Consider the following 17,500-nt stretch of genomic DNA (forward strand, 5'->3'; position numbering starts at 1 on the left):
TTTCCCGATGGCGTACAGAGGCAGCTTTTCGGTGCCATCCATGTTCGCTCCAACCAGCAACGTCACACGGATCTTCGCCTGCTTATCACCATGATGGGATTGACCAACGAACCCCAGAGACTTTTCTGGCAGCATCTGCCAGAAAAGCCCAGTCTCATCGGCATTGTACACGTCCCGAGGCTGATACCTTTCCAAGATGTCTTTCAATTTGCCATCCTTCCAGTCGTGCACCACTGCCGAATTCACGCTGCCTGATTCGCCGCACTTCTTGACCTTGCTGATTCCCCACCTAACTTTGAATCTGTCTATCCAGTGCATCGGCAATGTCTCGGCATCATCATGCCCGAGGTCCGCAGCGAATTTACGTGCCTTCAGCAGCAACATTTCACTGTCCAACCGAATTCTTGGCTGAGCCAACATTTGCCGAAACCAGATGATGAGCGCGTCATCGACATCTTCAAAGGACACACATTTCACGCGTTTCACACTTACCACCAGCCTCGCGATCTTCTCCACTTGTCCAAATATCTTGCCCTTATTCTTCAAGATATCGTTCAATGTCTGCCGTTTGATGTCCAACTTCTCAGCTATGGCTGTTTTCTTCATCAGTGGGTTTGCCTCGCAAAACTGGATAATGTCGTATTTTTCTTGGTAGGTTTTAGTTGTAAGCTTACGCTTAGTCGCCATTGTCCTGCCTGCAGTGCGATCAACGTGTGTACGCAGTTATAAATAGCCTATCACTGGCGGTGTAAACCAATGAGCGAGCATCACGATTCCATGAAATCGGGCTTCTCACGAGGCAGCAGTTCCGTGTGACGAGTAAGGAGTGGTAATTTACTTGAGTTTCCATTACGCGGGAACGGACAACATCTGACGACTTAGACGAAGTGACGACTTAGAGATGACGACTTACAGAGGGATGACCCTTTATTCATAGGGATTTAACATGAGATAAATTCGGGACTTTTTGACGCTGCCGAAGTGACGAGTTACACGCTGCCGACTTACGCCTAGTCTACTGTGTGTATGTATGTATATATATATATATATATATATATATATATATATATATATATATATATATATATATATATATATATATATATATATATTCTCAGTCAAATTGTACAACCAGAAAAAAAAACTTTCTTTTTTTCTTATAAGAGTGCGCAGTGAACATTTTGATAATGATGAAATCTAGGAATCATGTTTTTAAGAATCATTTTCAAAATATTATCTGGATCGGGATCTCCACCAAAATCTAATCAATTTGTCCTCGTCACACACCCCACCTGTTGACCAAGTTTTGTCCTAATCCGCCCATAATTTTTGAGATATCCTGCTCACAGACAAATGGGCAAAAACATAACTTATGTCGATCTTCCATGGCAGAGGTAACAATGACCCAAAGAGTTACTGCCCTATCTCTCTTTTATTGGTTCCATTTCAACGATTGGAAGGATTGATGCTGAATGGGATTGAGCAACTGTTGGAGAATATTCTCCCCAATGAACAAGCTGGTTTTCGAAAGAACTGGAGCACCAAAGACCAAGGCAGCCACAGTCTACATTGCGGCTGCTTTTGAAGCCAATCTGAAATGTGGTGCCCTGTTCATCGACCTCTACTCAGCTTATGACACCAATTGGCATCGTGAGGCTTCTACTCAAGAGCCACAAGCCCTTAAACAGAGCAGCTCAACCCTTCATCCAGTGGAACAACAGGCAGGGCAGACAATAATGGCTCCTCAGCAAGTGGAGAAGGAAGCAACTTGCTGGTGGATTGCAAAAAAATGCTGTCAATTTCTATCACACATACTGGCTACTGCCTGAAGGAGTGGTGCCGTCTGAACTGTCTCCGGGTGGGTGTTGAGCACTTCAACTCATGCACGCACGCTTGGAACTTGGCCGACACAGCAGCTTTTGACTGCGGTGAGGTAGACAGCAGACCACTTGTTGGAGGAGTGGTTGATGGAGGATGGAATTCGCTGCCACAGCTCATTGCGTAAGCCCAGGAGTGGCTGAGAACTGTCCATTTCACTTGCTAGTTCGCTTAACTCAACCTGAACCGTACAAAAAAGCAAATTGGGTGGTTGGAGGGTAGTGGTGGAGGGGGTGAAATAAAAAGGTTCAACACCATGATTAAGTTGTTGATTTGAACTTAGGGTTGCAGAAATATTTATTTGAAAAAAAACAAACAAAAGGTTCAGCATGTCTCACTCGGTGCCAAGGGTTACATAAATATTTCCTTTTGGCTCCAGAAAGATACCGCAAGTCAGAAATGAAAAGGAATCTCTTATTTACATTGTTGATAACATTGGAATTTGAATTAATTCACTCTGTTTTACCACCCTTTGCTGTTTGTGCCCAGAAAACCTCCCTGAATCTGAGTCCAGGTGACTCTGTGGGCCTGATCTGCCCGAATAATTCTAAAGAGGTGTCTTATCTACTCCAGCGATTGGGATTAGAGGATGTGGCCGATTGCCTTCTCACTGTGCATCTTAAAAATGCCACCACACACAAAGGTGATCCTTGTAACCAGCTATACCGATTCACTGTTGCATTGTGGTTAAACGACCACCTGCACATCAAGGTTACTTTTGACCACTTACAGTTTTCACTTAGCCTGGTGTTGGCTTTGTGGTTAGGGTGGTGGCTTGGGATCCTAGGGTCCTGAGTTCAAGCCCCGTTGGGCCGCTGAATACACCTGGAGGTTGACTCAGCCCGTCATCCTTCCGAGGTCGGCAAAATGAGGACCAGTGTACTGGTAAGGGGACACTGCATCAGCGGCATAGCCGCATCCCAACCAATGATGCAACCAGCAGCCACAGGCTGCACTCGATAGAGAGAGTTTTCACTTGTATCTGATTTATTGTTAATCTTTGTCATTGCAGATCAAGTTGGTGTCTGTTTTATTCTTCCTTTAAGTGGTGCATGTACAGTTTTGGCACCCTTGCACTTTTTTCAAATAATGCACGATTTCTTCCAGAAAATTGTTGAAATTAAAACATCTTTTGGTATCCACATATGTATTTCTTTGGTTTACAGTGGAACAAAACAAAAATAGCTGAAAAAAATTACTAAATCTTAGCTTATTCAACACAGAAATCCTAAAATGGCCCAGACAATATTATTGGCACCTTTCAGTTGTTAGAAATAATTACATTTCAAGCAGGTGATTCTCCTTTACTTTGGAATTGAACTCTTCTGTGGTGAGTTTCTAGTGCCTGCAATATAAAAATCACTCATTCATTCAGTTTGAAGAGAGAAAAGGAGTCATTCTGCTGTTTTGTGTCACTGTGTACTGCAATGAGCATGGAGAAAAGAAAGAAAACCAGAGAATTGTCTGATGGGGTCAGACATAAGATTGTAGCCAAGCGTGGACAATTTCAAGGCTGCAAGTCCATCTCCAGAGACCTTGATGTTCCTGTGTCCACCGTACACAATGTTATCAGGAAGTTTAAGGCCCATGGCACTGTAGCCAACCTCCCTGGACGTGGCCGCAAGAGAAAACTTGATCGAAGATTGCAGGCGAAGGAGTGTTCGAATGGTGGAGAAAGCACCTCGATCAACTGCCAAACAGATTCAAGCTGACCTTCAGACACAAGGTACGACCGTTTCAACTCACACCATCCTTTGCCAACTCAACGAAAGGGGGTTCTATGGTAGGAGACCCAGGAGGATCCCACTGCTGAGAGATGTAAGAAAGCCCGACTGGAGTTTGCCAAAACACACCTGAACAAGCCAACGTCCTTTTGGGAGAATGTCCTGCAGACAGATGAGACCAAATTAGAGCTTTTTGGTAAAGCACATCATGTCTGTTTACAGAAAACAAAATGAAGCCTTCAAAGAAAAGAACACTTTCCCTACAGTCAAACATGGAGGAGGTTCAATGATGTTTTGGGGTTGCTGTACTGCCTCTGGCACTGGGTGCCTTGAATGTGTGCATGGCTTCATGAAATCAGGAGATTACCAAGGCATTTTGGAGCACGGTGTTCAACCCAGTGTCAGAAAGCTGGGTCTCCGTCGAAGGTCATGGGTCTTGCAGCAGGACAATGTCCCCAAACACACTTCAAAAAGCACCCAGGAATGGTTCGAGACAAAACGCTGGACTGTTCTGAAGTAGCCAGCAATGAGTCCAGTTCTAAATCCCATTGAACACCTGTGGGGAGATCTGAAAATAGCAGTTGGGAGAACTGGAGCAGTTTGCACAAGAAGAGTGGGCCAAACTGCCAGTTGAGAGATGTAGGAAGCTCAAGTTCTGATTCAAAAACAAAGGTTCTGTCATATTAAGTGAAATACAAAGTTGTGGAGACTAAATACTTTTGTCAATTTCAACTTATTTTTTGAGAAAATTGTGAGTTATTTGAAAAAGATAAAAGGGTGCCAGAATTTTTACCCATGACAGTACATCTGTGTATGTGTAGGACTGTCGGATGTTAATAATTTGCTACTGTTGTCGTAACGGTTTTTTTGGTTGTTGAATAAAGTCATAATCCTGTATGTTGGGGCCATGACCATGTTTCTCCTCTTTCAGGTGTTCAGGTTCCAGCACACATCCCCTCACAATGCTCTTTGCGAACACTTTTTACACAAATCCTGGAAATTCGTGCAGTTCCTAAGAAGGTGTGGGTGTGGCTGTGTTTTGGAAGACTTTAAGCACTTTTGTTTAGACTAAAAAACAAAAACAAAACATATTTGAAGGCTGGATGATGCTTTATCATACAATGTTTTTATATCATTAATTTGCTGTGAACGTTTAAGGTTCGCACGACATGTCTTATCCAAAGTAGTTGTCCTCACCCTAACACTTTGTTGAGAACCTTGTTGGTTCATTGTGATGGTGTGCAGGCTTTCTTGAGGTCCCTGGCAGAGCACGCAGAAGATCCTACGGAGCGGCACCGCCTGCTCGAGCTCTGCAGCCGACAGGGGGCCGCAGAATACTCGCAGCACATTCGCAAGGGTCTCGTGTGCTTGACAGACTTGCTTCACTCGTTTCCAACTCTCCGGCCTCCTCTTGAGCTGCTGCTTGGTACGATGGATATGTCTCCTCTTATCACTGCCTTACTCCATCATGTGTCAATTGAGGTTGTCATTTGTTTTATTCGAGGAGCAGCTATTTCACCAAACTCACAGCTTTCATTCTCATCTATGGATTAGGTTCACTAGTTTTTTAGTTCCAGCACCTGAATCTGAAATTTATTTTCCCCTCCTCTTCCTCAACTCTTAAAAGGGAGGAAAATGGAAGTCGTTTGAAGTTCTTCCCATTGCCAGGCATAACCTCAACCCTCCACCCCCACTAACAGGCCTCGAAAAGGTGATGGATGTTGCAGTTCACATGAAATGCTTTATTGTCATAAAGGAGGGAGTCTTTTCTTATGAGGGGAGCAACGGAAGGTCACAATACAATGTGGTCTTCCTTCATTATTGTACCCATGAGCATTGAGGTGCAGAAAAATTGATATGATCATGAATGATGCAAAGCACCTTGACCAATGTCAGTTAGTTCAGACCTTTTGATATCAGTTTATTGCCACTCTGATCATAGTTCGTTTTGGCATTATTTGCACTTGGTCTTCAAGCTGAGGTTTGACAGATAGAGGACCCTTCCAATCAGGAGAACTCTGTTTTTAATTGTAATTCTGATATTAGGTTTTTAATTAGAGAAAGCTTGCAGCACCTGATTGATTTAATACGTCACTGTGATGAGGACACTCAGGATTCCGTCTAGGTATCATGAGGTGGGTGATTGGATCAATGGACAAAGTTGATTATTATAAGGCATCATGAATTATTAAACTCAGGACAATCCACAGAGCTCTCACGCATTGATATTACAGGACAAGGATGGGAGACAAATTTCCCATTCTGTACGGATGGGCATATCCTGGGGTAAACCTCTCAAAGGTTAAGAACCAACTGTAAGCCATTACAGTTTTTCACTTTACTGGTGAAAGTCAATCAAGCAAAACCATGTGTAACTCTTTCATTTCAGAACATCTTCCTTGCCTGCAGCCAAGATCCTACTCTATTTCCAGGTAATTCCTTTGTTGTTAACCCCTGCCTGATAAGCTTATCTTTAAGAACTTTATGAATTCTTCGGAAACCAAGTGGCCTTTTTCAATGCAATGATCACGCTTTGTCATCGTGGTAACTCAAAAAAAACCCACTCCAGACTATTTCATGCCAATACAGGCCAAAGGCTTCCCTTAACTCTTGTGTGGGTTTTCAGCATACTTGCTAAGTACAGTAGTGAGCGAGCAGCCATATGACTTGAACCCACACCAGCCAGTGGAGAGAAAATCTCTTCTACGACACGACTTGATGTATATTCGAGGAGTTCCTAATTGCTATCTTTGATTAATTACTCATGCTTTTCACAACTCGACACAAGCCTGTTGTGCTACCATGAGACTTGTTTCATTACAAAAAGGGACACCTTTCCCATTAAATTGGGCTCAATCTCACCAATCAGCTTGCAAATATTTGTAGAATTGTCACGTGCTTATTTTTATACCAAAATAAAAACGACTTTGAGAAATGTCCCCCCCCTCCCTCCTAACAGCTCTCCACTCCAACACCATGGCCATGTGCGCATTCTTTTCAACATCGTCGAGTTTCCAATGACCCTACATCGTGCCTCCCCTCGGCGAGGGATTTGCACCGGCTGGCTGACCGAACTCGTCAGACTCTACATACGTGGAGATGTCAGTTTGACAACCTCTGTGGATGATACAACTATTCCAGCTTCTGAAGTTCCACAGGTAAAGAGCAACTGAAGTAACAGGACCTCTCTTAATGTTGAACAATGTCTCTGGCACCTTCAGCTGTGGAGGCAGAAAAATACTTTGAGGAAACTGAGCAGGCTATTTCAGGTCTGTATTAAATGTATTCCACTTGTCTCCAACAATTAAAAGCGTTTGCGCAGGTTCCCTTGTACGCTCGTCGCAGCACTTCATTTCATCTGCCCAAGGAACGTTCCAGACCGGTTATAATGGTGGGACCGGGTACAGGCCTCGCGCCATTCTTGGGATTCCTACAACACAGGTAGATATAACTACTTCTGCCCCGTCAGAACACACGGTTGAACATAGTTTTTCGTAATAAATAAACTTCAGCAGGCGTTGATAGTCTTCTTCTTTTGTGTGCAGCATCATTAGCTGAGGGTGCGGGTATACAGCTGAGGCAATGCCCTCTGCTGGTTAGGGCAAGGATTTGTACTTTGTTGGTGATGTCCAGTGATAGCTCGCCTACCCTTCACAAAGGCCAACGTGAGATCTTTCACGTCCACTAATGCTAGCAGACGGGATGCACAGTTTAACATCCATCTGAGGGACAGCACAAACATTGATGAATCACTCTACCTGAAAAACACCAGGATGATAGCTTTTGCCTGAATGGACAGATTCAGACAAAACTTGGTGGATGAGTTGGGTAGGTGACATCAAGCCGATTAGATTTTGGTTAAAGTGCAGATGCAGATCCCGGCCTATCAGTGGGATACAAAACGTAAACGGTTCAGCTTGGTGAAGGTATGCGTTCTCCCAAGTGCCGTTCCAGTTTATCATGGTAAAATGTGCATATTTCATTGGTCACTGATTTTGGGGACTCATATGGTTAGTGTCATGTTAAAACTTTTGATGGTAGATCTGGTGATGATGTCATGGCCAACATTTTTTACAGGGGCCAGTGTCTCAAAATTTGGCACTACACCCCCTTCCAACTCTGAGATAAGGTAATGGAATAGTTTTATTAGTTACAAGGAAATGCTGTGTATGCAGGAAACAGCAGCGGGAAGAGGAGGGCGAACCAACTGGAGAAATGTGGTTATTCTATGGTTGTCGGCACTGCGAGCAGGATTACTTGTACAGGTATCGTGATTATGGCACATAAGGTTGGAATGCATGCTGTTTGAAGACACAATGTTCTGTCCATGTCGTTCAAAACTTTTGAAATTATATGTTTTATCCTCTCCCGTATGTCCAGTGTAATTACAACTGAAAGGTTAACTTGGGCCTTCAATTTTCCTTGCAATGATAGATTGTGATGGTTGAGCCACAATTTGCACATTTGTTAAATTTACCAAAACACACTCATTGTATAACACTGAAGACTCCTGGAGGAGCACGTATACTGAAACGCAAAAGAAACTTACCACTTGTTTGAAATGTAATAAAATTGTAACAGTTCAAAATAAAACAAACCAACAATTGCTAATTGAAACATTGGCATTTTATTGATGACATGTCAAGTTTTTGACCAAGATACACCATCTCATAGGTTTGTTCTACAGTACAGAACAGCACAGGGTGCAATGTCAGTCCCCTTTCAATAGCGTGTGTGGCCACTATTGTTTTGGATACAGGCAGTGCATCGTCGGCGCATACTGCCTACCAGTCTTTGGATGGATTGCTGCTGGATTCTGTCCCACTCAGTCCTCAATGTCTGAAGCCATCTGACTTAGGACCATCTTCCTGTCCTGCCTTGCAGTGGTGACTCTTGGCCTCCCTGATCGAGGTCAGGTCATCTGCAGAGTTGTGGAGGGTGTCTCTGTCCACCAGGGCCGGTATCGTCTGGCGTGAACAGCCAAGGCGACGTGCCACCTCACGGTAGCTCAATCCGCCTTGCAGTATGCCCAATGCACACTGCCGTTGATCCCTTGACAATCGTGGCATGTTGATTGAAATGCCCATTTTGCACTGGCCTTTTTAAAGCCAATATCAAGACATCACGTGCAGCTCATTAAAATAATCCCGTACCCCTTGGCTAATCACTGACAGTCAAAACGGCTGTTCAACAGCTGTGCTATGAAGTGACCATTGAAGGTTCAAGTGACCATCCGTGACCGTTTTTTCTGACAGTGAGGACACTATTGTCCACAAATAAGTTCACACATTTACTACACGCAGTGTTATTGTTGATATTTGAAGGTTTAAAAGGTGGTAAGTTTCTTTTGCGTTTTAGGATACATGTATCACATATGGACAGGACAAGGATAGGAGACAAATTGGTGTGTTGGCTTTGAATCTTAGGATCCCAGCATGATAAATGAAGTGATGAAATGGGAATGCCAACGAGTCCAACTTTGGTTTTAGAAATGATGCATTAACATTTGTTCACTGATGGGCTTTTTTGTATGCAAAGTCTAGGCTCATGAAATAGTGGTCTATTTCATGTGGCAAATTTCTATTTCTAGTGGCAAAGTCTAGGCTCATGAAAATATACATATATATATACATATATATATATATATATATATATATATATATATATATATATATATATATATATATATATATATATATATATATATATATATATATATATATATATATATATATATACATATATATATATATATATATATATATATATATATATATATATATATATATATATATATATATATATATATATATATATATATATATATATATATATATATATATATATATATATATATATATATATATATATATATATTGTTGCGGTATTCGCGCCCGCCGGCGTGCTGACGGCCACGTAACTCGAATCGCGGCACGTCGCCCACCGGACGGACAATCCAGTCGTGACCCTCTCGGACTAACGCCGGGAACCAGTCACGGGTGGACCTTTCGGTCTCACCGCGATCGAGCCAATCAGCCCCCGCGTGGGATAGGGTTGCTCGCCAAATTCGACCTACCTAAGTACCCACGCGGAGGGTAGACCGGGCGATCGCACCTCGCCGCAGGTCGACTTCGGACACGGGCCACTTAAGCGACCCGTTCCGTACTATCAGAATAACCGAGCGGTGTTATCGTCGACCTCGACGGTTCGATCAATTATCGGGCGTATTCAGCCCACTACCAACCCTTTACGTGAAGCAAGATGGGGATTCAATAGAGGAAAAGACGAAGCGAAGCGGGAAACAGTTCAATAATGAAGCACATTTATTCGCGGCACACGGGAGCACACATATACAATTCCACCAAATGCACACAGAAAAGACACAATGTAATTTACACAAAAAGCAAATGTAAGAGCGAAAACACAATGCAGAGCTAATACCGACTACCGAGCACACGACAACACTTATACAATTCTACTTCACAGACGGCGCCGACAACACATACCCAAAACCAAGGAAAAGAATACCCTCAAGGATGAGGCGGGCCTGAGGCCGAGACCGGGTCGCGCCTACCCGTCTGGTGATGAGACGCGGAGCGGCGATGGCGCCTCAACTCCGCGGGCCTCGCGGACAGTGTCTGGTAGGGGGTGGGAAAGGGGCCCCCTTGGTCGCACTATCTCAGCGCGGGGGGAAACAGGAGGGGGTTGCTGATGCTCGGGGTATAGAGGATTTTTATTATCCCGCGACGAGCGTCTCCACCTCGGCCAGGTCGCGCTGTCGGCCTCCCTGGGGTGCAGCTCCCGACGCGAGCACCCCCTCGTCTGGTGTCGCTGCCTTTCCACAGCTCCGTCCCCTCCGTTCCGACTCCAACGCACACGACGACCAGCTCCTTCTTGCCAACTCCACCGCCCGCGAAGTCTTGACTCTCTGTTTCCGACTCTCCTACTCTCCTACTCTCCGCCTCTGGACTCTCCTACTCTCCGCCTCTGGACTCTCCTACTCTCTTACTCTCCGCCTCTGGACTCTCCTACTCTCTGCCTCTGGACTCTCCTACTCTCTTACTCTCCGCCTCTGGACTCTCCTACTCTCCGCCTCTGGACTCTCCTACTCTCTTACTCTCCGCCTCTGGACTCTCTGGACTGACGAACACGGTCCTTTTATCAGCCCCGTAGCTTCGCCCTCTCATTTTTGACCCCCTCCCTTCGACCTTTCACCTCGCTCCCCATTGGCCCGAGAAAAAGTGGGCGTGAAGGCTTTTTGATCCATAAATTTGCATATATCGATCGCCCTGGGGGCGGGGCCAATTCGCCCCTCGCTCACCGATTGGACGGCAAAAAGTGGGCGTGTGTCGTTTTTGATCCGTTTTTGAAGCACAAAATCCATGATTTTGTACACGCTGTTCGGCGCGCGCCCTGCACGAGTCCAACACCGGTACCCACAGCGGGGCAAGAACGGTGGCGATGCGACGGTTGCGAGGTGTGACGGGAAGGTCGTGGCGGTTGTGGTGAAGCGGCGTTGTGGTTGGTGGTTGATGTTGTGGTTGTGGTGGTAATCATGGCGGTTGGTCCAAAATAAAAATAGCAAAAGAAAAACGGCTATCCTGAAGAGTCGCAGCACGCATAAATGACATGTATTCCCACTAGACAACGGGTTTGGGCCTAACTACACATGTACTTACCGAGATACCTCACCTGAGGGACCTGAATGGTGGTTTGCGAATTTGGTAACCACAACAATATATACACATAAATATATATATATATATATACACATAAATATATATATATATATATATATATATATATATTTATGTGTATATATATGTATATATATATATATATATGTATGTATATATATATATATATGTATATATATTTATGTGTATATATATATTTATGTGTATATATATATTTATGTGTATATATATATGTATATATATGTATATGTATATATGTGTATATATATATGTATATGTATATATATATATATATATATATATATACACATATATATATATATATATATATATATATATATTTATATGTATATATATGTATATATATATATATATATATATATATATATATATATATATATTTATGTGTATATATATATATATATATATATATATATATATATATATATTTATATATATATATATATATATATATATATTTATGTGTATATATATATATATTTATGTGTATATATATATATATATATATATATATTTATGTGTATATATATATATATTTATGTGTATATATATATATATATATATATATATATATATATTTATGTGTATATATATATATGTATATATATATATATATGTGTATATATATATATATATATATATATATATATATATATATATATATATATATATATATATATATATATATATATATATATATATATATATATATATATATATATATATATATATATATATATATATATATATATATATATATATATATATATATATATATATATATATTTATGTGTATATATATATATATATATATATATATATATATATATATATATATATATATATATATATATATATATATATATATATATATATATTTATATATATATATATATATATATATATATATATATATATATATATATATATATATATATTTATGTGTATATATTCACATATATATATACATACATTTATATATATATACATACATATATATATATATATATATATATATATATATATATATATATATATGTATATATATATATATATATATATATATATATATATTTATGTGTATATATATATATATATATATATATATATGTGTATATATATATATATATATATATATATATTTATGTGTATATATATATATATATATATATATATATATATATATATATATATATATATATATATATATATATATATATATATATATATATATATTAATAATGTAGCACTGAGGTGTTTCTTAATGTTGCAGGGAGGTGCTTTTAATCATGTGGCAGTGAGGTGTTTTTAATACTAATGGAAGTGAGGTGTTTTAATACTATGGCAGTGAGGTGTTTTTAACAATGTGGCAGTGAGGTGTTTTTAAAAACAATGTGGCAGTGAGGTGTTTTTAATCATGTGGAAGTGAGGTGTTTTTTATACCATGGCAGTGAGGTGTTTTTAATCATGTGGCAGTGAGGTGTTTTTAATACTGTTACGATTGAGGGGGGGGGGGGGGTATGCATTCAAAGGGTAATTAGGATGTTTAATTAGGTATGCCATGCTGTTCGAGTTTACCAGGATCTCGATGTAATAAGTAGTAATTCAGTGGTGATAAGTTGTCTAGTAAATGTTCATTTCTTCAAGGGGGGAGATGATAATTGTCACGTAATTAGATAGGGACACGGGATAGGGTAAGTGTGTCTGCGTAAACCCCTTTTGGTATTCTCTGAGGACTGGCCGTGACGTCACAGGACAGTTCAGCGGATGGCTCCGCCCCGTGATCACGATTGGCGGAAGGCGACAGCAGTGGGCCAATAAACGGCTCGATTGGAGGTGACGAGGGCAGAAGGATAAAAAGGTTCTGTTCAGGGTCGAAAAGGAGGAAGAAGAAGATTACAACCAGAATGCTCGTTTTTTTGGTGTGGAACCTGTGGCGGCAGAGAGCGTCCTGGTGGCTGTGCTGAGTCTATCGTGCTCTTGATCGTGTCTGGAAGCCTTGCCGAGCCTCGTGCCTCGCTTTGGTTGGCTCTGGGGTTCTGCTGACTCGGAGTACGGGGTCGGGCAGCGGGCGGACCTGCTTCCCTCTTCTGCTCGCGGCTTGGCGCGGGAGCTGGTTCCCTGGCGGCTGTGGGCGGACTTGGGCCAGGACCAGGAGGTCGACAGCACCGCAGTTTCTCCTGCCCCCCCCCTGGCGAGAGCAAGGCCAGCTCGTCCGGCGCCGATCCAGGGACAGTTGCGTCCACACCACGGTCCAGCCTGACCACCAGAAATAGCTGTGTTGTGTGTGTGTGTGTGTGTGTGTGTGTGTGTGTGTGTGTGTGTGTGTGTGTGTGTGTGTGTGTGTGTGTCTGCTTGGCGCCTTAGAGGGATTGAGAACTGTATATTCATTGGCATTGTCTGTGTTTTTCCCCACGCCCGATCCCACACCATCCCGTCGAATCACCCCGGATCCCTCTTCTTGCCGAGTCTTGTTATTTCTGGTAATTATAAAAACGAATAAACATCATCAACTCAGTGAAAAGTGACTCGTGCCACCTTCCTCGTCCCGTTTGCGGTAGGGCGATTAGAACCGCCGTCTTTGGGTTATATAAAAATAAATCGCCTCCATCGTTTCGGCTCATTCTACGTTGGCGGGACTGTTCAAGTCCCGTGAACGTCACACTGGTGTCAGGGTGTTGGATGTTCGAACCCCTCTAAATTATATACCAGGATTAAAATCTCGCCACGAATTGGAATATAAAACTATTACAGAAAAGCGCGCAAGCGCGGGAAAATTTTGGCGGGATTTTTCAAATTTAAATTAATTGGCGGCAAACGGGACTTCTGCACCATGGCGGATGTGCAGATGTTTGAGGAGGAAGGCCACGTGTCTAGCAGCGAGTCGGGGGAAGAGGGGAGAGACGGGGGTAGGGTTGGAACCTCCCCTATTCCGAGCGTGGACCGTGCTTCATTGCCCGTAACGGGGCCGGCAGCGCCGGAAACCGGCGCGATGTCGATCCAGACAATGTTGGAACGTTTAATAGGGGACATGACGGTACAAATGACAAATCAATTTGTGGCACAGAGGGCAGAAATGACGGCACAGAGGGCAGAAATGACAGATCAATTGGGGGTAATGGGGGTACAGTTGGGTGCACGGATTGATTTAATGAGGGATGAATTGGGGGAAAAGATGGAGAAAATGAAAACTGAGATGCAGGAGTGTGTGGATGTTAAATTGGGAGAAATACAAAGTAAATTCGAGGATAGATTGGAGGAAACAAAGGTAGAAATTACATTGGAGGGGGAAAATATACGAAAAAAATTGGTAGATAAAATTGATGCAATGAACATTCGTGTTGATAAAGTGGAGGAAAGCCTGGAACGTCATCGTGTCTGTGTGGATGCTCGTATGCAGCTGCAGGTTGAAGAGTGGGGAGAGCTGAGGAAGCAAGGGATGAATTTGGCGGAGGAGGTAAAAGGATTGGAGGCTCGTTTGGACGAACAAGATAAAATTATGAGCCAAGATGAAGTCTTGGATAAAGGCCTGGTAGAGCCGTCTTTTGTAAGTAGAGTGTCCGGGTTGGTTGAGGAGCAGCTACAAACTCGCGACGGAGCCTTGGAGGAGGTTGTGCGGGCCCAGAAGATCCTGCGGGAAGAGGTGAATCGGTCCATTCAACGTTTGGAACAGGAGGCAAAATTGACCCATGAGACCCTCACCACAAAACATCTTTGGCCACAGTGGGCTCCGAAATTGGATACGCAGCCACAAGGGTGTTTGATCCCAGGGCTGGATTCGGACAAGGGAGAAACTGAGAAGCGGGCCACCGTAAAAGTGATCCCCCTGGTAAATTTCGACGGGTCAGGGAGCGTTGAAGCTTTTCTGACGCAATTTGAGTGCATTTCCCGACTAAACGGGTGGAATGAGCGGGAACGTACAGGGAATTTGGTGGCAACTTTGCGGGGACCAGCCGCAGACGTGTTAAACGTGATCGCGGAGGGGATGTTGACCAGCTCCCACATTTGCGAGGTGTTGAGCCGTCGGTTTGGGTTCGCGGCAAACTGTGATCTGGTGCGGGCTCAGCTCCAGCACCGCAGATTAAAGCCGTGTGAGACAGTGCAGGAGCTGGCACAGGACATTTACCAATCAGTCAGGATCGTGTATCGGGACCTTACAGTGGAGGCGTGGGACAGACTGGCACTAGAGAAATTTTTAGCTGCTCTCCCTGACCCTGAGGTCCGAGCGCTAGTGGAGTTACAGGATCCACCCACCGTTCACCGAGTGCGCGGCCAGGCTGGCCTCGTGGAGTCGGCCGGGTCGGGTTCCAGAGAGGCCATCGGTGACGATCCGACAAGCGGAGATCCAGGATCAGGGAGGAGGGCTGGGAGAAATTGGCATTACCCAAATGTTTCAGGAAATTTGCCAGAAACTGTCAAGTTTGATAAGGGGTAATTCGGTAGTTGATGCGCCAAAGCGGCGGGGTCCAGCCCAGCCAATAGAGCAATTCGGTTATGGCCGAGGGGGTCCAGAACCGGAAGAGACATTACACCGATACCCACGGGGGCCTTTTATGGGGAGTTGTTTCCGGTGCGGGCGAAGAGGACACATGCAACGATATTGCCGGTACCCGGTGATGGAGAGACCCTCCAATAGGCTTTTAGACTCGGAGAGGGTGAATCCTCCTGCTGAACCACCAGGTCTATCCGAGATGCCCTTTCATAGGTGGGGTCCGGAGATCACTGTAGGGGGTCCGGGAGACTAGATCGGGCTGAGCATATAGGGCCATGCACGGCTGGTGAGATTGTGGCGAAGTGCCTCCTTTAGTGGAAAAAAATGAATTGTGGGAAAATTGGCATGGGTTTGTAAGTTCTGCTGGGTTTTAGAGTGACAATCGGGACAGTGGGTAATTGGTAACAAAGCGGGCACAAGTGGCTGTCCAATGGCTGGTGCGTGGATCGGGTGAGAAGTGCTGTGTGAGTTGTTTCAAGTTAAGAAGTGAAATGTATGGTGCACACGTTGATTTTTATTGGGCATGGTGTGGTAACAGGGAAGGTCATGGTCGGTGAAGTGTTAGAAATGCAGGTGTCACATGTAAGGCCGATGGGGTGGGGGAGTCATGTGGGTTTTGTGGGTGGGGATGATGTGCTTGTCCACAGGGATTGCTGAAGCTCACGGTGAGCGTGAATTGCGACCCCCTTCAAGGAGATTCACCTCCTGGTGGCTAATGGTGACAGTGTCTGGAGGCAACTGGGAGAGGGTCTGGTTGGGCGACCAAGGCGGGTAGGACCTTGGTGACCCAGGAAGGCCAGAGGAGCCAGTGAGACCCCTTCCAGTGTGTTGTACGGGATTAGAGCTGATGGCTACCAGGGGGGAGGGAATCAAAGGGAGCGGGGCGGAGAAACGTCCGGGTTGGACTAAAGCTTACCTGTGGGCATGGTTGCACCTGAGATGCCCCCATCATCTTGTGGTAACCCACCCCACGGCCATGACGGGATTCAGCCTGCATCATTAAAATGGGGACCATGACCTAGAAATGTGATGATGACCATGATGTGAGTGTTGTGAAGATGTGTGAGTCCCATCCGATCCCGCACAACTTGACAGGTGCAGCAAGGGCATGATGTCCGCATAATTTTGGGGCAAGCAAATTTGAAAATTGGCTCCCCAGGTAACGCTGGGTCTATTAGCATCCACTGGGGGAGGCGGTCAAGTGTAAATATCTTGTGAATAGTGTCGTTAAGGCTTAGAGTAGGAATGTAAAGTATAAGTGTTGTGTTTTTGTGGAACCTTTTATTTCCCCACCCCAGATCACTGGAAGAGTGCTGGGCAAGAGCGATGATCCGGAGGATGGAGTGCAACTTTGCTCAGTGCTCTCATGTGATAAAATAGAAAAAAAACAAAAAAAACGAATGATTGTTTAGGCGAGGATAAGGCCATATGGGGGTAGTACATTAAGCAGGATAGGTAAGTTAGCTGCGACTCGCTGCCCATTGCCCCTCCTACTTTATTTTGTTAGGTTAATTAGGTGTGAGTCAGTAAGTGTTAAGGCTGGTACGGTAGCGCCTGTGATATACCTTGCAGGAGCTGCGGTACCAGAGGAGGGGGCAGTGTTATGTTTGAGGGGGGGGTATGCATTCAAAGGGTAATTAGGATGTTTAATTAGGTATGCCATGCTGTTCGAGTTTACCAGGATCTCG

General features: G+C 43.6%; 1 protein-coding gene across 10 annotated transcripts in view; it reads left to right on the forward strand.

The window, feature by feature from the left end:
* The window catches only part of MTRR (5-methyltetrahydrofolate-homocysteine methyltransferase reductase), an 88,084-nt gene that overhangs the window by 49,052 nt on the left and 21,532 nt on the right, over positions 1-17,500 (forward strand). For 9 of the 10 annotated variants that reach the window (XR_015057472.1, XM_085878439.1, XM_085878440.1 and 6 more), the window contains 7 exons: positions 2,368-2,521; positions 4,534-4,622; positions 4,848-5,028; positions 5,992-6,034; positions 6,562-6,760; positions 6,925-7,043; positions 7,778-7,867. Coding sequence is in view for 9 of the 10 variants with exons in the window: in XM_085878439.1 (XP_085734565.1) it covers positions 2,368-2,521; positions 4,534-4,622; positions 4,848-5,028; positions 5,992-6,034; positions 6,562-6,760; positions 6,925-7,043; positions 7,778-7,867 (875 nt within the window). In the remaining variant the exon portion in view is untranslated. The remainder of the gene's footprint in view (positions 1-2,367; positions 2,522-4,533; positions 4,623-4,847; positions 5,029-5,991; positions 6,035-6,561; positions 6,761-6,924; positions 7,044-7,777; positions 7,868-17,500) is intronic. The other variant, XM_085878445.1, reaches the window with a different exon arrangement.

The sequence above is a fragment of the Eptatretus burgeri genome, chromosome 4 (assembly GCF_056783735.1).
Source record: "Eptatretus burgeri isolate ZD-2024b chromosome 4, Ebu_testis_v1, whole genome shotgun sequence".
In the NCBI taxonomy this organism is placed as follows: Eukaryota; Metazoa; Chordata; class Myxini; order Myxiniformes; family Myxinidae; genus Eptatretus; species Eptatretus burgeri.